The sequence below is a fragment of the Grammomys surdaster genome, unplaced genomic scaffold (genome assembly GCF_004785775.1).
Source record: "Grammomys surdaster isolate TR1022 unplaced genomic scaffold, NIH_TR_1.0 258, whole genome shotgun sequence".
Classification (NCBI taxonomy): Eukaryota; Metazoa; Chordata; class Mammalia; order Rodentia; family Muridae; genus Grammomys; species Grammomys surdaster.
The window spans coordinates 3,293,516-3,319,280 of NW_021604699.1; the positions used below are offsets into that span (position 1 = coordinate 3,293,516).

General features: G+C 39.8%; 1 protein-coding gene across 1 annotated transcript in view; it reads left to right on the forward strand.

Moving 5' to 3' along the window:
• Window positions 1-25,765, forward strand: part of Cdkal1 (CDK5 regulatory subunit associated protein 1 like 1) — a 528,588-nt gene that overhangs the window by 407,018 nt on the left and 95,805 nt on the right. Inside the window, exon 13 of the mRNA XM_028775689.1 lies at window positions 3,791-3,853. Within this exon, the coding sequence (XP_028631522.1) occupies window positions 3,791-3,853 (63 nt within the window). The remainder of the gene's footprint in view (window positions 1-3,790; window positions 3,854-25,765) is intronic.

Genomic DNA, 25,765 nt, shown 5'->3' on the forward strand with positions numbered 1-25,765 from the left:
TTTCAGCCTGCTCCAGAACCTGACTGGCAGTATTCTCTAACTTCCTATAGAATGCTCTGGAAGATCAAGTCATAAAAAGTGAGAGAGAGAGAGAGAGAGAGAGAGAGAGAGAGAGAGGGGGGGAGAGAGAGAGAGAGAGAGAGAGAGAGAGAGAGAGAGAGAGAGAGAGAGAGAGAAAGAGCGAGCTGGTTGTTGTCCCTCACTGGCTTATTGTTAAGCATCAGGATACAGGCGAGCAGGGCATCTTTCTGGAAAGCTGTTTACTTGGTTTTCAGTCCAGGGGGTGCCTAACTGGTATGTTAGGGACAAAGACACTAAACCCAAGTGACTGACTTTTTTCTGCAAAGAGCCAGATAGTAAATACCTTATGGTTTGTAGGACTCATTCTCGGTTGGGACCACTCAGCTCTGCTTTTGGAGCATGAAAGCACTCACAAATGAATGAGTATGGCTATGTTTCAATAAAACTTTATTTATTTGACTATATGTGTAAGAGAATCTGACCGTATATGTGGGGTTATGTGTGTGTAGGCCACAGACAAACCTCAGAAGCCATTCCTTAGGAGTCATCTTGTATTTTGAGACCTTCTCTCTCATTGGCTTGGAGCTTGAGGATTAGGCTAGTCTGCTTGGTCAGGAAACTTCAAGAATATGCTTATTTGCACCTCAACAGAGCCAGCATTACAAGCATGTGCCATTTTGTCTGGCCTCTTATGTGATCTCTAGGAACTGGACTGAGGTCCTCAGGCTTTCATGGCAAGCACTTTGCCAACTGAACTATCTCCCCAGGTCTCGACAAAACTTACGTATGAGAACAAGAGTTAGCCTAGATTGGCCTATGACCATAACTTACCACCCTTTGCTCTGCATTCCAGAAATGCACCATTGGGTATATAACTGACTTCAAGGGAGGAATATCTCTGACATGCAAATAGCACTGTTGATGCATTTATTTTTATGTCCATAGCCAGGACTCTACTAAATGTATGCATAATTAGTTGGTTGTCAGAAGTAGAGTTCTATTTCTTTCCTGGGTTTTTCCCCTCTTTGAGGGGATCTAAATACCATTATTTAATTACCTTTATCTCCTTTCTTTCCCAAATCACTTGAATTAGTTTATGACAGAAGTTGTGTAGGCTGGGGTTGGAGGGAGAGTGCAACTCAGTGGAAGTATTTATGTTTAACTTGCATTAAGTCCTAGTCACCCACACACACACAATAAAATAAAAAGAAATAAAAATCAAGTTAAAAGGCGCACGTGAGTTTGGGCTATCCAAACTCACATTAAAAAGCCACATAAAACAACCCTTGCCATTTCTTACTCGGCTGCCAGCTCCTGCTGGTAAAAGGCCCATCTGTGAGGCTGCTCAGCCTTCGGGCACTTCCTAAGTTGATTGTTGGTGTGTTTCCCATCTTATCTTCACTAGCATAATTTCCTTTCAGAGGAAAAAAAATGCCTCAGTGTGTTACATCAAGTCTCCCACTAAAGGAAGTGTTGGTATTTCTTTCTCTTTTTTTTTCTTTTGACTGAAGTGTAGCCAAGAACCATTCCACCAAGTAAGTAGGTGTAAAGGAAGGAAAGAGAAAATCATAAGCTAATGAAAACTTTGGTGGACAACGACGGTTCAAAATAGACTCTGAGGCTCATAGGACAAACGTTTCATTAACCAAGGGAACTGTTTTCCATTTCCTTAAAGACATATCTCTGCTGTGCAGAAAGAAAATGGGGGTTATATTGGAAGCATTGCTTGAGAGGGAGCAGAAGAGGCAGGAACTTCAGCAGGAAAATGTCGATCAGTGGGCATCAGAATGTGACAAACAAGGCCAACTGATTGGAAATGATACCTATGGAATTCTTCCTCTCAAAATAATTTTCCTACAGAGCTGTTCCATTTCACAACTATGAGAGTGTATAAATGACTTTCATATGCAACCATAATTATGATCAGACCCAAGTCAGATCCTGGCAGTAAGGAAGTGTGTGGTGAACATATAACATGAAGATTCTGGAGTAGGTAGCAAATATCTCCCTAGGCCTCATGGATAATCAGCAAGGGTTTATTCAAACGCAAGCACTCCTGTTGCTTATTAGTTGGATATCACAGACATTATGGGTCACTTGCATGACAGAATTTTAAGATATAGCAGAGGTTGATTCCATGATGAAAAGAGATAAATATCATGAATCTTCAGTAAGCAGAGAAAGTATTGTGTGTCTACTCTACAAGACACATACATAGTTATGTAAGTTTAGAAAAAAATCTAACCTAGATGGAGAAGAAAACATCTGCAGAGTGCCTTTCTGAAGTTGTGACCCCTCCTTCAATCCTGGTGCAAAGAAGGAACAGCACTGGGGGGGCATGCAATATAGCCATATCATGGTTATAAGCATGCATACAATTTGATCCTGAAACTAGACATGCCCAATGTATTTCTTAAAATGATATAAACTTTCAGGCTTATAGAAATGTTTATGCAAAGATTGCCCTTGTAGCAAAACTTGATGTGTTAGCCTGGTGTAATGGAGTACACCTTCAATCCCAGCACTCATGAGGCTGGAACAGTAGGATAGTAAGTTATATGCTACCCTTGGGTATGTAGTGATACCTTGTCTCATAAAATAATCAAACAAAAAAAAAATGATTTGCCAGAAAGATTTGGATTTCTAAAGCTTTGGAGTTTCAGGGCGCCTATGAGTGAAAGAGAGTCTGTGTACACATGCAAGGAAGTTTGGCAATGAGGAAGTATGAACTAGAAAGCAGATGTCACTAGTGTCAAATAGCCTTCCACCTCTGACAGTAATAACCCCATCTGTGTATGTGAGTTCCATGTGCACACGCTTGTGCACAAAATTGATATGGACTCATTCATACAAGCATATAGTGGCAAGCAAATAAGCCTCTTTTCAAGTTGACTGTGATAAAAGAACCTCATATTTATCCTTGTCACAGCCTGGGGAGCAAGCTTGAGAAGTCTTGCGTAGAGTCCAGGTTTAGCTTGAGAAGAGCGCCTCATTAGAAATGAAGGACCTTGTCTCTTCACAGCTGCCTGTGAGGCTTATGATAGTTACATGCTTCTCTGCCTCAAGTATGTCATTGATTCATTAATCCATTATTTGTTGAGTACATACTGTGTGTAGGATACATCATGCTGGGTTCCAGGCTGTAGAATAGTTTGGTTATGAAGGTGCCCTCCCACCCCCAGCTGCAGGCTCAAGCAGACAAACTCAAGATGTTCCAGGCAACCTGGTACAGCAATGTCACTCAAGTCAATGGTAATGTTTGAGGATCAGTTGGTGGCATTAAAACGGAGTTGAAAACATCCCATAAAAATGTACTGAGATTCCTTTCTCCTCACTGTAGTTTCTAAGTGTGTTCTTAGAAACGGTTTGAGATGGTAGTGAGCTTTAACTACAAAACCTTCTATAACCGCAGTTGTCAACCTATTGGCTGTGACTCCTTTGGCAATACTCTGTCTTCAAAAATACTTACATTATGATGCATAACAGTAGCAAAATTGTATTTTTGAGGTAGCAATGAAATAACTTTATGGTTAGGGCCACCGCAACATGAAGAACTGTATTGAAGGGTTGCAACATTAGGAAGGTTGAGAACCTTTGTTCTAGGAAGAGGTAGCCTGCCTGCTACATGACAGTTGAGCTATATAACTATCAGTTGACTGATGTCTGCTTGCGCCAAGCTATATCTATATCTATAGGCAGATAGAAAAAGATATAGGCATATATTTTTTGCTACCCATCAACTGAAATATTTGTGGTCTTTCTTCTACAGAAAAAACAAAGGACAAAAGGTCTTTCTCGGGTGTTTCATTCCTACAATCCATATGATCACAAGGTAAGAGAAGCATGTGATTAGTATGTTTGGGATTATAGTGTTCAGTTGCAATCCCTGTTCTAAACATGTAGTGGGAGTGCTTAGCTGTGACGCCACCCAGGCCTAGATCTTCCTAAATGGATAGCACAGGTTTCATGAGTATGTCATGATTTTGAAATATATTACCAATCATACTTATATTTCTGTTTTTGAAATGTCTTATAAATTGAATAGAAAATTTCTGTTTTTGAACTGAATTGCTTGCAGTTTTTTCATGTTGGAATGTAGTTACAGGGGGGCTGGAGCTGTTGTTCTGTGGAAGCTCCTACCCAACATGCATGAGGCCCCTGACTCACTCCCCAGCTCTGCCTCAAACCAAACCAAGTTCAGCTATACATTATTCATGAAGTGTTGAAAGTGTGGGTGTTCTCTTGATGGAGGTAGTGGTTACTATTTTAGTTGATCAATGTTTTCTTTTGAAAGGCTATGATATGTTAACCAGGAATTGGTAGAGACAAGTCAAACCTTTGCTATCAAATCTTGAGTCTCTGTTCTTCTGATACTTACTATGCTAGGACAAATAATATGTACAAGAAGCAGCACACAGCCTGACATCTGAAATGCCTTTACCAAGACTAACAAGGTGGAAGACCAAGATGTAAGGCCTCCTGTGCTCCCTCCTACTGCTCAGTAAAGCCCACAGCCCTTCCTGTATAGTTTATGCCCACACTTTCTACCCCGTGCACTTGAAGAACTTCCATGTGTATTTTTACCTATAAGCATATCCCTACATATTTATCAAAGACATGGACTCCTTTAAAAAGTACAGAAATCTGGGATTGGAGAGATGTCTCAGAGGTTAAGAGTATTATTGGTTCCTCTTCTAGAAGACTCTGGTCTAATTCCCTGTGCACACATAGTGACTCACAGCCATTTATTTCTCCTATCCCAGGACGTCCAGAGTCCTCATCTCGCCATTGCCCACAGGTGATGTGCAAACATGCATGCAGGCAAAATGCCCATACACCTAAAATAAATGTACTTTTTAAGCTCAAAAATCATGTGCTGGAGGCCAATATTAGAACTCCTAACACTCCACATGGTGAAACACATCACAGGTTTTATGAGGTTTGTATGAAATCTCTATGCCATGAAATGTTCCAATAAATTTGTTAATTTGAGGTGATTTCAGAAGCAAACAAGCAAACAAACAAACAAAAAAAACCACACAGTTAAAATTCTACTATAAATGTGAGTCTTTACCTATGAACTTGCTGGCAGACATGGTGGGAAGTTTTCAACCAGCAAAACTAAGTAATGTGAAAATCCCATTCCTCATTGAGCATAGAGCGATATCTAGGTTCAAGAGACAAAATGAATGTGCCAATAGTTGATGGAGCTTCAAAGAACTTAGAGTTTCTAGTGTGTAACATGGGACTAATTGAGTTTAGTTCCAGAAAATGTTAACAGCAGTATTTATGCTTTGTGGAGATGTGTGATACTAAAAACTATCATTTCATGGTAATTTTTTCCAACCTCAGTCAGTTACTTTGCTGAAAGGAGGGATTCATTTGAAAGGGACTGGGAACCAGTGACATAATAGTCATGTGACATCATTGGCCCAAGTCTGGCAAAGACTGGCCAAGCTGCTGTGAGGAGTGTTGTCTGCCCTGCATGAGACCATTTAATTAGCATAAGTCCACTAACAACTAAAGTTAGCATTTAACAACAAATTTTCAAAAGCTTTGACAAATTTTGCTTGAGTTGTCTGAATTTTTCCTACTTTTATCACTTTTAAAATTCACAGATGAGAGAAATTCCTTTATTCTTTTACTAGAACTCTTAATAGAGCCTACCCATCTGTAGCTCCTACTGGCTTTCTCTTCATATCCTTTTTGGCACTGTATCAGAGTCACCCAGAAGATTTTGGCTTCTTCTTGTGAGGACTTCTCCCCTACAGATTAGTCATTGGCAGTGAAGAAATGAGTAGAAATGCTAGATGGCATTCCTTTTGATCTCTGCACTCAGATCGGTAGTAAATTATTATGAGGCGCTAGCCCGCTGCATGAGTGACTTTGAGCCTTTACAAGTTGGTCTGTCTTTTATTCTATATGTTTGTAGAGAAGGGGAAGGCGGGTGTAGGCAACTGCAGGGCCCCTTAGTAACCTCCTCCCATTTTTCTAAGCTCCGTGCATGCAAATCTTAACCAAACTACTTTTACTTCATTGTTGATTGTGGTGTTCACAAAGACTAGAGCCATAGGAAGACATGAGCATGTACTATCTTCCCCATTTATAGTGTGTTTTTCCCCTTACCATACATAAAATAATACTGTGTATTTCACGCTACTTTGTCATTTTAATTACCCAATTACAGTCAGGCAAATCAGTTTTGCAGATAGATGGGTTTGAGTATAAAATGTTTTACAAGATGTGGTTAAAATTGATTCAAACATCTCATGTGCAGTAAGATTTCTGGAGTGATTTTTAGAAAAATATACATGTGTATTGTAAATGAAAGCTTACATAAAATAAAACGTCGCTTGTCTGGAAACTGCTTTAAAAAAAAAAAATTCCAAGAAAGAGTGGATACGGTACATGAAGTAAGCTGGGCCATGTGTTGACAATTATGGAACCTGAATGACAGCTTTGTGGGGGTTTGTTCTTCTGTGTATTTTACTATATGATTGAAACTTTCCATAATACCAGAGACGGGAGAGTAAAATAAACGTAGGCCTGGGCTTGAGTGAATGTCCTCATATTCATCTCTCCCTGGCTATGCTTGCAATGTGAATTTTTTCCCTTGATGTCCTTGAAGAAGGAAAACTCAGCATTTCAGTGGTGGGTTCAGGATGCTGAGTGAGCTCAGAAATGGAACTGCTGTGCTTCAGCTGGCGCAGCTTCCTGCGATTTCATCCCAGGTTACAGTGGTCAGTGAAGTGATAGATGTGCCCACTGCTAAGTGCTAAAATGCTTGTCATTCCAGAGGTAGTGAGTGTTCCTAGTCTCAGGGGGTCAGGTGTGTTCCCTCTGTCACCTACCCCCTTCACCACAGCCAGGCTAGTTCCTGCCTAAGCCCAGACTAGGAAAGTCAACAGGTTAAATAAACATGCTGCTCCAGTGAGACTGGTTCATTTTTTTAATCACATCCTAAAGCTTTTATGTAGGTAGCAACTGGTCACTTGGTTTTCTCTTAAACACTATTGCAAAAAGGAAGCAAAGCTGAACAGCAAAGTGTGCACCTGAACAGATGCTGGGAAACAGTGCTTAGCCTGAGACTGGGGCTGGGGATACTTGAAAATGAAGAGCTTTGATTTAGATGGTTGTCTTTCCATTAAAAAAAAAAAATGTTGCCAAGAATTTTTACAATAATAACTTTTTAAAAGGCCATATAAATTTATTTGACCAATTCATGTTTTCTCTTATCCATTCAAATTGAAGGGGACATCAGGAGAGGCAGCCCAAAATAGCAGGGAATCTGGTTATATTTTATCCAATTTTGCTCTTTGCTATTTTAATGTCTAAAACTTATAATTTCTGAAAATAGCACAGTAACTGTCAGGAGAGGTTACCCACCTGCAGGCCTTCCAGGGCACACAGTGTCAATCCAGAACTGAGTTTTCCTTTCTGTAACTCACAGGTAAGTTAGGGCAGGATATAATTAGAATAGCCCTATTAAAGGCATGCCAACTAACATGTCGTGTGGTGTATCTTTATCCTGAAGAAAATATTATGCACATAAATGATAGATCTCTTTTTCTTTCTCTTTGCCTTTCTTTTTTTTTTTTTTTTTTTGTAAGGTTTATCAGAATTTATGTGCCCAGGGGAAATCTAGGTTTATTAGCCGAACATAGATGTTTATAATCTGCTAATGTAGAAAAGTTGTTATGAAATATGAAACTGCTTTGAAAGGAAAAAGTTAGAAAACTGCAGGTCTGCAGCAGCTTTTAATATCTGCAAAGCTGAGTAAGTTCTAAACCAGTTAATTTAAATGAATGAACCCGTTTCCCCACCAAGGGCATCCTTTTAGTGGGCCATCACTGTCACACTCTCTAGGTTTTGTGAGGCCTGTTTCATGTTTCCTATAGCAGCTAGCTGTATTAAGAATTTTTCTCTATACATTGATATAAGCTAGTGGACATGCTTCAAGCAAAAAGTCAGTATACATTTTCTGCATTTGTTGAAGTTGGCTTTGTCTTTTGATGATGACTACTATTTAATATATATTTCAACAAACTGCAAACAAATTCACATGTCTCAGAAAATAGCAGTGTATGAATGCACTTGGCAACTTCACCTCTAAATAGAAAGAAAGTGAACGCCAGTGCTTGCTTCAGCACATTATCTTACTTGTGCAGTGATCTGGTTAACTCAAAATATAACTCATAATTGTCCAGATAGCCAACCTGGCCGAGAGTCCTCAGAGCACTGTGTAAATCCCTTCCCCCACCTCATCCACCAACAGTCTAGTCTTTTGTTTAAATCCATTCTTATACCAACATTCCTGTCTGCTTGCCCAAACTACATAGTCAGCCCCAGGAGCAGTTTAGAAGCAGATAGTTACTGCTTTAAGAGTCCAGAGCTCTGGGAAGAAGTGGCAGCCAACAAAGGAAAGAAGAACTGGCTATAAAGACAGAACCCCTGAAGTGCAGCTGCCAGGACCACTTAATTTAGACCCCAAGACCCAGATACCCTAATCCATTTTAAGAACCCCAGAGTTAATCATTAGGATTAGTTTTCATCATGAAACACATGTTTGAAGACAGTAAAGATGTATATATTCTATCTTTGGAAACATTGGTGTTCTGGGGGAAAATGTACTTGTCTTAAAAGTGTTTAGGAAGAGGTTTGAGTAGATGAGGTATTACCATAGAGTTGGAACATGTGTGAATGGTTAGGTGCAGGGACAGCAAAGGTGAGTGAACATACAAGCTGAAGCATGCCGACCAGTGTGGCCCACACTGAGTATTTATAAATCAGGTACTGTAATGCATATGCTTTTTTTAAAAATTATGTTTTCATCTTAAAGATAGTTTGAGGGGTAGTACATCGATAACTCAGCTGGTAAAATGGTTGCCATGAAAGCACAAGGATCTGAGTTCAATCCCCAAAATCCAGGGAAAAAACTATACCTAGTATGTAGCACACACTTTTAATCTCAATTCTTGGGCTCAGTAGCCTATCAACTAGCCAACTTGGTGACCTCTAGGCCAGTGAGAGACTAATCTCATGTATCAATAAAGGTAGTCATCTCTGGCAGCTAAAGATGACCTTGGGCTTCCACATAGGTGCACCTATACAAACATGGGTCTGTGTGCACACATATATACATATGGGAAGATTGTTTCAGTGACTCAGTAGCTAACTCAGTGGTACACGTCTTTCCTAGTGTGCACAAGGCCATTATCTTGTTCCTGGAATCATGGCTGCTTCTCCCCACGCCCCAAAACCAAAAGATGACTGTAGACCTAACATGACATAATTGTTATGCTGTATGAGTATATTTTAGTTGTGTGTCTATGTATACATGTTTTCATGTGTATGGGTACATGTAACAATGTTCAAACATGCATGCACATGTGTGTACAAGCAAAGGTGACAGCATCTTCCTGGTTACTCTCCATTTTATGCATTGACTCCCTCAGTGGGTCTCTCACTAAACCTAAAGCTGGCCAATTCCAGTTAGTCTGGCTGGTCAGCTCACATGGGGACTCATGATGTCTGTATTTCAGGGGGTCACATCACCACATCTCCCAAGCTTTGTATAGGTTCTAAGGACTCCTCCAGCCCTCACACTTATCTGGCAAGCACTTTATTTACTGAGCCCAGGCACAGATTCATTTTATTATTTTACTTTATGTGTACATATGTTTTGCCTGCATATATGTTTGTATATGGTATGCACACAATGACTATGGAATCCAAAAGGGGACAAGTAATTCCCCGGGAACTAGAGCTACAGACAGTTGTGAGCTACCATGTGGGTCCTGGGAATTGAACCCAGGAGATCAACTATAGCTCTTAACCACTGAGCAAAATACCAACTATACAAAAAGAGTTTATTTCAGTAGACCCTACTTCCTAAGACTACCTTAAGAACTACTCATACAGACACGTCTGGGAACCTTATCTAGTAGTAGTCAGTGAAATTTTACACAGTAAAAAATGTGAGGTGAAATTTCATCAGCTTTGCTTTGGTCGGAAGTATACAGGGGAAATCTGTATCAACAGTCTTGGGCTGTGCTACTGTCCTTCTTACCCAAGATGTTAGGTATTTTGGTGACATCAGTTTCATAAATACTTGCATCATACTTATAAGCAAACTGTACAGTCTCATCTCAGAAGCAATATATTCATATCCACTAGTCAGATTGTGTAGAGATACAAAGCAGCAAAAGTTCCTTTACCTAGCTGTGGTACCCAGCTCCTGCGGTTTGAAGATTGATGGCTGCCGTCTTCAATCTGGAGGCTGCTACTGTGTTATCAAGCCCCCAACCCCCTTCCCTACACTCCCACATAACACAACATCAGAGTACTATGAGCTGTGATGAGAGAGAGAGAGAGAGAGAGAGAGAGAGAGAGAGAGAGAGAGAGAGGGGAGAGAGAGGATTTGGAACCCTGCCTGCTGGCCCTACAGAGCCTCGAGCTATCTGCTGTCTGGAAATAGCAAATTCAGTTTTTAATTGATCGGCACTCTATGGTAGCCAGATTTCTCATGGCATGTGCAGATAAAGAAACAAGTTATTGATCTGGCGTGTTGATGCCATGCTTAAAACAGTTCTGTAGCAGATTGCCCAAAGTCATTTGTGCATGTGACTCTTTTCCATTTTTGGCAAAGACGAAAAATGCTTTTAAAGTAACTTTAAGGATGTTGCTAAATATCAAGAGACTTTGAGTAAATGTCTAGTTGATGGCACTTGCTTACTGTTACATTGACACACATCCTTATACAAGTCACACTCCAGTTGTAGCCTCAGAATGCAGGGATGTGAAGCTTCGAGAAAAGATTAAATTCATTCCCTCAATTCCCATCTAAAGACAAATGACCTAGCGTCAGAATAAAGCACACATGAACAGCTCTTTGAATATAAAACCTGCTTTCATTTATTAAAATACTTTCCTTCTGGAGATGGCCATGTGATTGTCACCATGGTTGTAACCAACTGTTTCCTTCTTTCACAGACTGTCTAACCTATGCTAACCTAAACCAAAAGCTCTGGCCTCCTTTTATCTCTATCATATCTAAGTAGCAGGTCATGCTTCCCTGAGCCCAACTTTGATATTATGTGTATATATTTTCCTTTAAATGGCATATTAACATTAAACATTATATTTTACATACTAGTCTAGTTTATTTTGCTACTGGGTAGCTGCAGGGGTGGGTAGGTAAAAATAGCGCACAGGACAGTGATCCTCATGCTGTTAAAATGATGCACCCTGAGACCCACAGGTGCCAGAATTCTGCTCTGTGGGCTAGACAAAGAATTTACAATGAGAGTGAACGTCAAAGAGATCTTTATTATGGCCATGGGTTATAAAAAAAAAACAACCATTAAAAGCCTACCATGTAGCTGGCACCTCTCTCAGAACTTTGCATACACATAACTTATTTAACTTTTACACTAGCTCTTGAAAGTGACTACCCTTAAGCCAGTGAGATGGGTGGGATGGGTTGAGTAGCGTGCTTGCTGCACAGCCCTGCTGCCTACGTTCAATTCCCAGAACCCATGTAAAGGTAAAAGGAGAGAACCGATTCCAAAAAGTTGTCCTTTAACATCCATATACATTCTGGGGCAAATGTGCCTATATATGCACTACACATGATAGATAGATAGATAGATAGATAGATAGATAGATAGATAGATAGATAGATGGATGGATGGATGGATGGATGGATGGATGGATGGATGGATGATCACACATACTATAAACAAGACAGAGAAATGATAGATGGATAGATAGAAACAACAGAGAGAGAAATGAAAGATTGATAGGTATCACACATAATATAAACAATAGACAGAAATGATAGATAATCACACATACTATAAACAATAGAAAAATGGTAGATGATAGATAGATACATAGATACAGTAGACAGAAATAATAGATTGATAGATATCACACATACTATAAATAATAGACATAAATGATAGATAGATAGATAGATAATCATACATACTATAGACCGAGAAATGATAGATAGATAGATAGATAGATAGATAGATAGATAGATAGATAGATGACCGATAGATCACACATGCTATAAACAATAGTTAGACAGACAGATAATTTTAAGGTTAGGCTTCCTGTACCCTGACCTACCCATGAGGAACCTGAAATACAGAGAAGTTAAGAAACTTAATAAGTTACACAGCTAAATTTTCAAAGAAGTCTTGCTCCAGAGTATATGCCCATTACCTCTGTGGCACAAATAACTGGAAATTGAGAGTAACCATTGTTCTGATAATAGGTAGATTGGCAAACACAACTTCTATTCAGGGCTAACATGGACCTTCTTCCCTTCTCTCTCCTTGACTACAAATTACAGTATACAAATAAGTATGAACAGAAATAACAGGTTCCCCAGCCTGATTAATTCAAAAATCAGCCTAGGAAGAAGAAACATACTTAAGCTGGGTGTTGGGGCTATTTCATTACAGAAGCTAGCTAAGGGCTGTTGGCCATGGCTAGGCATCCAGATCCTCATAGTACATTGTCCAACTTACTCCTTCTTTGAATCTCCTCATGGGGCCTATGGAAATCAAGTGGCAGAGTGGTCTCAGACCCAAAACACAGGAGCTATCCAAGCAGAGAAATGAGCAGGACCAGAACTCAAGAACCTAAAACACTGAGAAAAGCTGAAGAGAGTCATGATTCATGGATCTTGGAAGTGACAGCAGGGCAATGTAGGAGCAAAGAAAAAAAATCTACCTTGTCCCTTACACACACACACACACACACACACACACACACACACACACACACACACACGATGCAGGTTCTATTTGCAAGAACTTGTGAATAGAAAATATTTCCATGGGCCAACAATTGATTCTTTGGGGGTTTTTTATGCTATTAAGACATAATCTCAGTCAGTACTCTGAGCACTGTTGAAGTGTGTATGAGAACACCATCCTCTGCAAAGTGTGGCAAGAGAGTTTTGAGTATGGGAGAAAGTGAAAGTTCCCTCTGACTTCCTTTTATGAATATCCCTAAGGAGTAATCAGTAATAGAGGAAAACCAATCACAATCAAAGCAATGATTATTTTTTTAAGTCTTGATTCTAAAAATTGATTGAGATGTTAGTTCCTATGCTTCAAATTATTTATCAACACTGAAGCATCTGTGTCTCCTGTCACTGGTGATTTGCTGTTTCTGCTGCTTCTGGCATCCTGTGGAGAGGGCCTGCCTTAGGCCCAGCACCAGGGTCTGGCTGCCCATCCCTGCTCATCTCCTGCTGCTCAGGTCACTAGAGCTTACCCTCTGCCATGGCTTCCTGACTCTAGTAAGTCTGGGTAGCTATGATGTTTCTTTCTTTGTGATGCCATGATGTCAATACATACCCTACCTCTGAGCGTTTTTTTCCATGTCTCCCAGCCTTACCTAATTATATTCATGAACCTTACTCATTCCCAGGCAAATGACAAATGTGGTCACCCCAGGGCTGTGGTAGGCTCAGTTGTGTATGCAGGGTTCCCAGAATCTGCAAATTAGAACACAAGACACCCAACTTAATCACAATTCCGGGTCAGAGTGGGCACTTTTTAGCATGTAGCATGTGCTTCATGTATTGCATTGTTTCATAGTTGCACTAAAACATGTGTTCATTGTTCTTTCTGAAATAGATACCAAGCTGTACATTCTTGTCTTCGTTTGCTAGCATGCATTCCACATGGATTACATATTTCATTTGGGCAGGTGGAGTCAAAACATTAAAATGGAAAACACTTAACATAATGAAGTAAAATAAAACTGATTTTCAGGGCCTGGCTCATGCATCAAATTCACTTGGTGATCTTGTAGGGTCTTGGGTTCTGTTTGTAGCACTCACAATTGGACTGCTTTCAGCCATGTGAACTCCGGCTCCAGGCACTCAAGCGTTCTCTCTCTTCAGGTCTCCACAGATACATGCAACCCCCCACATCTGTACATAATTAATTAATTAATTAATTATGGACAAGTGACCAAGTGACAGCTAACAAATGTCAGACAAAGCTTATCAAGCATCTACTTGCATTTTTTTAAGAAGAGAAAACATTTTACTAAACTTGGATTCTCACAAAATTTAGGAAAACATTAACGTGGAAAGTCTTTTTAAAATGTTCCTTGAAATTATAAGGAGAAATTAAATTAAAACATGCTGATATCATATTTTCAAGAAAGGTGAATTTTAACCACCTCCCCTAGACTCTGCTTCTCAAAAGTGCAGCTTGCCATAAAATAAAATTAGTGGCTTATTTTTAGCTGTTTATTTTATTGAGATGTGCTGAAAATCCCTGGTAGTGACCTGTCAGAGGCATGAACTGGAGAAGTCAGGGCTCCTGCTGATGTCTTGGCTTCTACTCTTCTGCTGCCATTCTGAGCTGCTGGGAGTCCTGTCATTTCTGGTGTCTGGGTTGATACTCTTGGAGGAGAGACTCCCCGGGCCTGGTTCCTGTTTCTCAGCAAATTATTAAGTGACTGAAAAGCCCCATCTTTAAATGATTGCCACCTTTTTGAGGTTGGATGCTGAGTTGTATGAAGCAGTTGCCAAAATTCTGACTAGAGATAATAGTGAATAGAAAGTATTTCCCTGGGCCAATCACCTGGTCCCTTTGGGGTTTGTTTACTTTACAGTATTAGGAAGACATAATTGTAGAATGCCTTTATGGCACTTTTGAAAATGTGTATGTTAATCCTCCTTTGGAAGGTATAAGAGAAGTGAAAACAGAGCCTCACTCTGTAGCCCAGCATGGCCTTGAACTCCTGGCAGTCCTCCTGCCTTAGCCTCACAAGTACTGGGCTTAAACTATTCACAGCTTCCATTGTCTTCTCTTGAACCTGTAAAACTAGAGTTTCAACATCTGAGAAGAATATACATTCTAAACTGCTGCTAATGATGGTGAAAGTGCTCTATTTCAACATTTGGTCTTCAGGTACCTTTTAAGGCTTAAATGTATCTCTTTTTAAAAATATTTGTATTGAAAACATTTTCATGCAAAATGCTTTGATCAAACCTCTAGATGTATCTTAAGTGCAAATAAAAGTATAAAAACTGTAAAGACTCAAGTTATTTGTGTATAAGTGTATTCCAGTTTAATCATTGGAAAGTAGAATAATCTAGTGTTTTTGTAGGAAATAAAATTCTCTAATCTAATTTGAGCTTTTAAAGCTACTTATTTGTCTTTATTATTGTATTTGTCATTATAATGTAATATAAAATGAGAATTTTAAGTGAGGCAGCAAAGGTTTGTAGTCCATGCAGCCCATCCTTTTTTCCCCATTAGTAATTCCAGTCTCCTTCTGTTTTCTGTTGTCTCACATTATTTTGCCCTTCAGGCTGCTTCTCTTTCCTTGTCCATAACTCAGATTCCTGTTTTATTAGTATTTCCCCACACAGTTGCTTAGATGGTCTGGCTTATTGCTTTCCTTTGTATTCCTGGTGGGGGTGTCATTTGTGAGCTCTGCAGCACAGTGCATCATAGCCTTGATTTCTGCTCTACTGGAGAGGGTACCACGAGCATTCAGCAGCACATGTGTCCATTTTCACTGGTGAGAGCAGACTGATGAGGCCATCGTATTCACACATCTGCTGTTTAGGAAAGAATGGATATTCTCATCCTGCTAAATTCTTACTCATCCTTCAAGACCCAGATTAATTCTACGTCATTCACCTCTTGTCTAATACATATGGAAGGTTTTCTTCTGGAAATGTAATTTGTGTGTTCCTTTGTTATCTTTAGAGACCAGATGTGATGCTTGCAACCCAATGGGACATGGAGGGAGATGGTAGCAAGCATCACTTTGTATTTATTGTGCTTTGTCACATACTCACCTGCTGATGTCATAGTTTACCTTACTCTACTGGAAACCTCTTGAAGATAGGGACTGTAGCTTGCATTTCCTCCCCTTTCACCATAGAAGACCTTGAATTGAAGATACAACTTTGATATTTTCTTCCTATGAAATGTATTTTATTCATATCTTAGCAAGGTAGGGTGGTTGCTCATCATCCCACAGCAGATGCAGGGCTGGAATTGAGTCTTCTCAATCTAGTTCAATGCTTTGTGTGGGAGACATAGCAGGGATGTGGTAATAGCCCCGGAGTATGAGTCATAGCGCATACTCCTCAGCTGTGGAGAGCATACTAAGATAGTTTTTCATTTTCAATTATAAAACAGGTAATTTCTCGACACCATATTCAAAGAGAGTCTTCCTGCTGGCTCTGTTCTGCAGACTCCTAGGCCCCTCTCCAAAGGCAACAGTTGTTTCTGGTTTTGTGTGCATGCTTTTAGAGTTATTTTACACATATTGGTACATACTTTTTCAAATTCAAACACTAAAGCACCGTGCATTCTTCTATTTCTTTCTTCTTACTTTACAGTGAATATTGGAGATTGTTCCAATCATTACCCAAAGAGCTGCCACGTTTCTTTTTCAAAATACCCCAGACCAGGTGTTGACCATATTTGTTTAAGTGGATTCTTATCTCCAGATCTTGGAGTGGTCTCTGGTCTTTTGATCTTACAGTGTTGTACTATATAATCTTATAAATGTACCATTGAGTGCTGGTTCAACCATTACCTGTAAGAAAGCTCTAGAAGACTGTCTAGGTGTTAGGCGTATGTGTTTTAAGTCATTGCTGGTATCAGCAGCCCACATTATCACACATTTCCAGCAGTGCTCTCTGACAGTACTTCTTTCTCCACACTCAACATACTGTCTCAACTAACTTTTCAAATCTTTTTGTAAAGGAGAAAATATATCCCTTACGGTTTTAAATTTTTCATGTGAGTGTATTTTCTCAATTATTATAAGGCACTCTAAAAATATTATTTAGTCTTCGTAAATAGCAACCTCCACAGTTCAAGCCTCTGATTTTTGCACATACCAGCTATGTGTAATATTGGCAAGAGGTATGTGCTTAACCTAAGTTTCTTCCTCTAGAAAATCATACTACCATGCTATCTATTCCAACATCACCGTTAATTTATATAATGCTGTGAAAGAAAAAGACACTGCTCATTAGAGTGGTGCACGTAAAAATGAGAGATTCTAACACATATAGGGGAAAACTTACCTTTGGGATTCATGGTTTGAATGCTTAGTCCCCAGTTGGTGGAACAGTCTGGAAAGATTTAGTAGATGTGGTTTTGGAGACAGTGTGTCTCTGAGAGTGGGCTTTGGGTTTTCAACAGCCTGTGTTATTCCCAGTCAGCTCTCTCTCTGCCTCGTGCCTGTGGATCAAATGGAAGCTCTCAGCTACTGCTCGAACACCATGTCTGCCTGCCTGCTGCTAGGATCCCTGCCATGATGGTCATAGACTCTAAGCATCTGGAGCTTTGAGCTCTGATAAACATTTTCTTTTATAAGTTTTCTTGGTGTTAGTCATGTCTTAATACAGCAGTAGCCAAGTAACTAAGACATTGAGTCTATGAAGTTTACCTGTTTATAGGATTGTCGAGAGGATAAAATGCAATAGTGCCCAGTATATAACGGCTGCCCAGCAAATAGCTATTACTACAGTGAACATACAGTTGCAAGGATGCTTACCCACCACTGACATTTACCACACAGTACATTGTCAATAAGTATGCACTGTCAATAAATATGATTGCTAGTGTGGTATTATAGTTAACAGAACATGAGCAGTGATTATGTCCCTGGTAAATCTCATCCCCCATATGTAACATGGAGGCAAATGGGAAGTGCCGTGCTGTGTATGAACTGACTGAAGGAATCTCTCTGTTTCTCCTCCAGTGTTGCACCCATAGAGTCTGAGGCTCTGTGGTCTTATCCCACTCTGCCCCCATCTTCTACATACAAACCTCGCTGACCTTGCCACAAAATGCTTGATTTCATTTTTACAGTGAACACGTTCTCTGGAGCCAAGATGAAACACTTAAGAATCCTTACTCACAAAACCAAAAAACACTTACACTGAAAGTGTTTATAAAAATATAGTTTATAAGAAATTTCTGCCAAAGGTCCTAATGTATTCTATGTATTCTATGTATGGGATCCTACTAAGAATTGAACAGGATTTATATACACCCTACCTTTGGGTATTTACATTTTCTTTTGTAAGTTTTACAATATATGTATTCTTGAACTGTTGTTGAGTATATTTCCACTATGTGGAGACTAGAAGAAGAAAGGTGGGGTTTTTTGTTCTTTGTTGTTGTTGTTGTTGTTGTTGTTTTGGGTTTGTTTGTTTTGTTTTGTTTTTTTGTAGTACTGTGAATTGTCTACTTGAACTTAGACTTTTATGGAGTTGTCATCTTCTTCCAGGCTGGCAGGATGTGACCTAAAGAGCATGTTCTTTACAGCATGGGCTCTGCTCCTTTAGGCTGTGTTAGAATTGCATATTCTTTCACTGCCATCTGCCATAGACTTCATTTAACTTGATGACATATATTTCAGTGTTTCCATGTGACACAGGTCTCTCCTTCAATCTTTTTGAAATTTTATAAAGTAACTGATATAGTTACTTTAAGAAGAGGAGACATAGAATGAAAATGTGGAGTATTTTTATAAACATTAATAAGTAGGACTACATGAAAGAAGATTGGCAGATGTGTGGATGTACATAATATAGTAGTATGCTAAAGGCAACATGAACTCAGCTAATGTGAGAATTAGCTGTGCTAACTCAACTCTCATGAAAGCTCATGTCGTGTGGCTGGTATTATTTTCCCCACCTTGTCAGTGGTGGTAAAATTCTCAACTGCTAAGAGTGTGCTCAGATTTAAATCCAGTATCACTGCCTTAAGCATAGTCGAAGGTACCAGAGTTGCCTGAACCTGTCCATCCTAGCACAGCCTGTCTTCTCTCAGGCCCCTGTGGGAAGACCCTCCCCCACCATCCTCTCCCTTGTCGTGAGTGCTGAACATGGCTGGAGTTCACCGGGCGCATCACAGACCACTTTTACCACAGATCCATTTGCCAGTATGTGTATCTATCTTTACAATCGCCTTTTACTTTCTTGAAAAGATCAAAAATGTCAAAACCTGAAAGTTTGCTCTGAAAAGTTGAGGTGAAGCTAGAGACTCCTGTTAAAACAGCACCCAACTCTGCAGTGCGGCATAGGGCATTAGATTAAAATTGTTCCTCATCTGTCACCAAATGAGTGCCCCAGAGGTCAGTAACCACTCATAGTCGAGGTCTAGAGAGCTAGCTCTCAGACTATTAATTTACTTTTTCCTTTTTCAGTACTGGAGATGTTTGAACCTAAATTCAGCAGTTATAATTCAAATGTATTCATTTTCATATAAAGCCAAATGTTCTTTATTCTTGAATGAAAGATCTTTTCCAACTTGTGTTTTTGTAATGTCTGAATCTATAAGAGACTTGTACTTAAAACTTCTCTCAAGGTGACAGAATACTTACCTAAGTCTATAAGTTTCCTGGCATTCAGAAGATATTCCTAACACATAACCACCAGAGTTCCTTCCATTTTCTCCCTTCTCTTTAGATTTCTCTTCATTGGAGTCTCCCTCGGATACTGCTGGCCACTGTCAGCCATGTTGGCTCACATACATCCCAACATGCATACACCAGACTTCACAGTGTTTCCCCTTAAATGGTGTCTCTGCCCAGGTGTGGCCTGAGCCCCTCAGGGCCTCCCTACCTGTCCTGTGACACAGACTCACACGTGAGCTGTGTACCACCTTGCCAAAGAGCTACACAGCTACCCAGCTTCTCAACCAAAAGCAGAAAACCAGTCTGAGCTTTTCTCTGTCCCAGATGTGACCTCATTCTCTCTGTGGCCATTACCTTTGTGTCAACCTTTGACACAAGTGTCATGTGAGCTGCTTCTTCTCTTTCACACAAGTATTTCTATTTCCATTCTCAGTGACCTCTTCCAAACTCAACCTGTGAATCCACTACTTTGCCAGGCAGAGACTTGTGACCTACTGTCTAGATCTTGTTTGACCCCATTGCAATATACCTCCTGGCCCTGGGTCATTTCCAGAACAAAGCCTCAGCAAGGTACCCTAAGGCTCTCTGTAGCTAGTAGCTTCTTTTTTAAAATTGTAAGAAAAAAGTTATACTTCTTGTTTGTGTGTATGTACCTGCATGAGTTTCTGTGCACCATGTGTTTGCAGGAGCATATAGAGGCTACAAGGGGGAATTAGACCCCCTTAAAGGCATTATAGGTGTTTGTAAGCTAACACATGGTGACTGGAAACCAAACTTGGGTCCTCTGCAGCGGCAGTAAACACTTTTAACCACTAAGCCATTTCTCTGGCCCTACTGGGAGCTTCTTACCTCCTGTCTTCTATGCCTTCCTTGCCAAACTATGTCTTTCCTTCATACTCTCTATCCTCCACATCTGAATGTGCACCAATGCCTATTCTGGAAGGTTCTCTTGACACAGTCTCTAATTCATCTTTCAGAATGCAGTCAGCCCCTCCTTCTGAAAGTTACCCCATTTTCCTCTACTCTCACCTCCTCCCAGGATTCTAGCTGCTCTTCTTGTCTTCCCCCATGGGCTGTGCCTCCTATAGAGGGCTGTGAACTCTGAAGACAGGACTTATGTTGGAAAGATCCCTGCTGGATTCATGTAGAGACTGACTCCATGTGAATGAGAATGACGGCTTCCAGGGAAGGAGTATGGTTCAGGACAGAGTATAATGTTTTTTAAAGGTCTGGTTCTCACATGGCTATTACTGACATAATATCTGAGACATACATTTCACTTTTACTTACTACTTTTGTGATCCATGCATATACAAGATATTCAAAGGTTTTTAATTCTATATTCTAAATTTAAATTCCATCTTTTCTATTCCCTTTTTATATATAAAATCATGTAGAATGACAGTAAGCCGGCTTTGTTCTCCTTTGCAGCTATGTGGTGGGCATACAGGCTCCGTACAATGGCAGGATGCTCCCTGCACGCCAAGAATTCTTAGCCTTAGTAGCTCATTAGAATCCTCCCGGGTGCTTTACAGTGTGCTGACGCTCAGGTTCTACACATGTGTATAACATCGTTTTGCTTCTGAATGTTCTACATAAAGAATTTATGCAAATTGCTTGATTATAAAGCTATCCATCCCCATCTCTACTGAGCACTCCAGTTTGAGCATCTCTTACATCTTCAGTTCACTCCTTTGCCGGCTGCCCTGACACTTGTCCTAAATCTCATTGCTTTCCCTAGTTTTCCTGCCTCACTCCTGTGCATGTAGTGTCTTCTCCCTGCCCCACAAGTACGACTGATCTGAACTGATACTGTTCACACAGCAGTCTGAGTGTACCCTTTGGATCTCTTATTTTGCCATCACCCTACTCATTCTGATGATGTCACTCTACCCTAGGGATCTTAATCGGTTTATCAAATGTTTTATTTATGACTACATTGTGAATAACTCAACATATGCCCTTAATAAATAGAGATGGCTTATTTTTTATTAGTCTCCTTAACTGACCATCATGGTGGTCTCTGTATTAAGCAATACTTGACTCATAAGTCAGAATCACCAGCAACCCTCTCTTGGTGTATTTGATATCAAAGACCACTCATTGTTAGTACAACTATTCTCTGGCTCATCTCCTTGGAAAGAGCACAGTGGCTATTGCTGATCCTTTCTTTATCAAAAATGAGGAAGAGGGAAGATCTCTGTTCTAGAAAAGCCAATTGAAATTTTGTTATACATAATTGATTTAGACTTAGAAATATGTATTTCCCTGGATTGGACCTGACCCAGTCAAGGTTTTCACCCCAAGATCTGGGAGTGCAATATCCCTTCACATTGCAGTGGCAGAGGTATGAGGGATAAAAGGTTAGTGAGTTCTTGGAGAGAGGACAAAGGAGGCCGAGAGAGAGGAGAAATATTCCCAGTGTTGCTCATGATCATAATATTTATATTAACGGTTTCACTAATATCTGAACAGTGTTTATTTAATTTCAAATGTTATACACATAGAGTAGAAATGTTTGGTCATAATGTACCAGCTTGAATTTGTACTGGAAAATCTAGGGAATACTATTATCAGTATACATGAGTCTCCTGGACATTTGAAAAATATATATATATATATATTTGAGTTGCCATATGTATAGATATATATTTAAGATATATATTTAACTGTTTGATGTTACTGAACCATTTGAGTTTCTACTAATAATTCTGGGGAATCCTCTCTCTCTCTCTCTCTCTCTCTGTCTCTCTCTGTCTCTCTCTGTCTCTGTCTGTCTCTCTGTCTCTCTGTCTCTCTGTCTATCTTTCTCTCTCTCTGTGTGTGTGTATGTGTGTGCATGTGTGTGTGTGTGTGTGTTTGTATCATATACTGTTTTATAAATAATATAGGAAACTGGTGTTATTGAATTTATGAGCTATGCTTTATACAGACATTATCACTTCATTGACATTCTAGAAGACTTGTAGAATGAAATCAAAAAAACTAACTTCAGAGTCATACTTTGCTACACACCAACTAGACAACTCTGAGTAAGTAGTTTGTCTTCTGATCACCAGCTTCATGCTAAATAAAGATGACTCACAGAATTTCTGAGAGTATATTAAAGCAAACTTTCCATTTGACAAGTCAGAGTTTAATGTTTCTTTTGATGTTCCCTATCTCATGAAGTTTACCTAGCTACATAAAATATCATTATAATTAAAAGATAATTCAATTTGGTCAATACATTATTTTTAATACTTAAAATATTTTCATTATTATACAAAGAAAGTTTAAATGTTTGTACACTAAAAGTCTACCATAAATTAGTAGGCTGGAGGTAAAGAGCTTGCCTCACCCAAAGTAGATGTAGCGGGCCACTCAGAATATGGAGGCAGTAGGATCAGATCAAGATCATCTAAAGATCATACTGAGTAATAAGTCAGGTTGGACATGCGAGACATTGTAATAATAATAATAGCTGCGATGCTAACAAAATCTGAATCCTGGCTACTGTTGTGAATAAATGCACAGGCTTCTGGGAAGCAAAGGCAGATGACTAAGGGCACAGCTCTACACTGTGCTAATGGAAAGCACATCACTCAGGAATGATGGCTGTTCCTTGGGGTGAGTCTCCTAAATAGACTGCACACTACAGTCCTCTATGAGAGCACACCAAACAGCATAATGGATCCTCCATCATAAAATCCACATTAATAAGATCCGAAGCTGTTTTGCATGGTAGCAGTGCCGTGTGCCCAGGGTTTGGACCTCTTGTGTACAACATGCATAATTTGCCTTCTCTAGGCTTAGCTTTCTCTTCTCTAAAATGGAACAGAAAAGCAGTATCTACCCCATAGGGTAATATAGAGATTAAATGAGAGACTGTCCGTTGAAGACAGGAGCACAGAGCTTGGAAAGCCATAAAGGCTCCATAAGTATTCCTTGTTACAGTAATTAGTATTGTAAATTCTGTCAATAAACATTTATTGTTATAATTAATTATCTTGTAAAGAATATTAGCATTGACATAATCTCATTGTTATGAAAAGAAGCATGTGACTGAAAACTCAGAAATATCATCAGGGTCTTTAAAGTAGATTTTAAAAATCCAGCCATCTGGAAATCTAATGAAGAAAAATAAAAATATTGTTCTGGTTCTCTGTGAGCCAATCAAAATTTTCTGGTGCTTTTGAAAGCAAGACAGTTGAGAGTAGCACTGTGACTGTCCCAAGATCCCACAGGAGGGAAAGCCTGTGGTTCTCCCCAATCCATAATTACCTAGTTTTATATGATGATCTGTTGCTGGTGGGTGGCTTACTAAACATAATAAGAAGAACAGGGTGTGTATTTGAAGTCATTACACATTGGCCCTGATGTGTTAGGGGCTCTGTGTAATACACTCCCGCCACTTTTCTTGCTTTGTGATGTATGTATAAAAACAGAAGGCCATAGGTTTCATAATGGTAAATCTATGCCATAAATTCAGATTAGCTGACACCTAGTCTTATGTGGTTTTCACCACACACACACACACACACACACACACACACACACTGTTTGTTTTTTGTAAGTAGTTTTTTTTCTCCCCTGTTTTTATTTATTTTTGTTTCTAGATCTTGGGGCTTTCCAATATTTATACTCTGAAGAGCAGCTTAAAACTCAATTTAGTTACTCTGGAGCCCACAACACTGGCACACCCCACCTTTTAGTGAGCAAGATTGAACATTTTAACAAGGCCCTTGATTTTACTCAACTAAATGTGGGTGTCTAGCTCCCTTGGTTTTGCAAGGCCAGCCATCCTCTCTGAGGAAGTTATAGTGGCCAGAAGAGTGCACGGCTGCACTTGTGTTCTAGAGACCATAGCTCCTTAAACTGGGCTGGCCCAACTAACAGTGGAGCTTAAGAAAAAGTGGAAACAATGAAAATGTTTAGGGGCTAGAGAAGGCTCAGGAGGTAAAGTACATGCTGCACAGGGACCTGAGTCTGGATTGTCAGAGCCCATGTAAAGCCAGGTGTGACAATAAACACGTGTGACCCCCAACTCGAGAGAGAGGAAAGGAGCAAGAGAATTCCCAGGGCTTACTGGCCAGCCAGTCTAGCTGAAAGGTATATATTAACTGCTCTGCTTTGCCTTTATCCATAGGTAATGGTTCAAGTATAAAGACCAATAACTTTTAATATTTTCCTACTATCATTCCTCAGCAAATAAGTATCAAATTCAGCATAACTTTTGATTGTATTATGTTACACAATTTGATTTCATATCATTCAGTTCTGAAAAAGGTTGAGGATGCTCTGCATCCAGCAGCATCACTCAGCCAAGATTTAATTATTTACACCAAAATAAATAAAAATACTCTTCTTATAATTATGCAAATGTGTCTTCAGCCTTAATGAAAAGTAAAATGTATACCAAATATTGTCTTTAAATATCTTTATGATTTATCCTCAGTAAGTATATTACTTTATCTATCTTATGTACTTACATACCTGGAGTCATGTGACAATTGCTTATGGAAAAATGTAGCCAGTGGAACAAGTGTAAGAAACCCTGTTCCAGAGCTGCATGGTCTTGGGGTCAGAGGCAGCCTCAGTAACCTGCCTCTCTTTTCTACTGGCAGAAAGCCCAGAGTTGACTGGACTAGTAGTAGTCTCTGCCTCCGGACAGCCTCGCCACTGCCCACAGTCACCACAGAAGCATTACTGCAAGACCCAGGGCGATTGAGGCAGCAGTATGAGTGTGTGGCCAGGTAGCAGTGCTATAAAAACTCTTAGTTCTAGCTCTCCCCATACCACCTCCCATGATAGTATTAAAAGAAATGCGATCCCCAAACCCAGCAAGATGATTCATGTAGGAGAATTGTTTGTGGCCAAGCCTGATGACCCAAGTTGGGATTAGAACCCCAGGACCCACATAGTAGAAGGGAAGCTACCTCCCACAAGTTGTCCTCTGACCTCCACATGGCTCACCCTGGCAGGCAAGTGCACGTGTACACACACACACACGGGCACACACACACACACACACAATTTTTTTCTGAAGAAAAATATGGGATCCCTAAGATTACTTATGATTTAGGGAAATGCATAAACTCTTCCAAAGTCCAGAAGTCCCAAGCCAGGCACAGTAGTAGCATACCTGTAGAGGTAGAATCTCAGTAAACTCTAAGCCAGCCTAGTCTATACACCAAGTTCCAGGCTACACCAGATACCTACAAGATAGATAGACACATACATACTACATACATACATACATACATACATACATACATACATACAACATATACAATACATACATACATACAACATATACAATACATACATA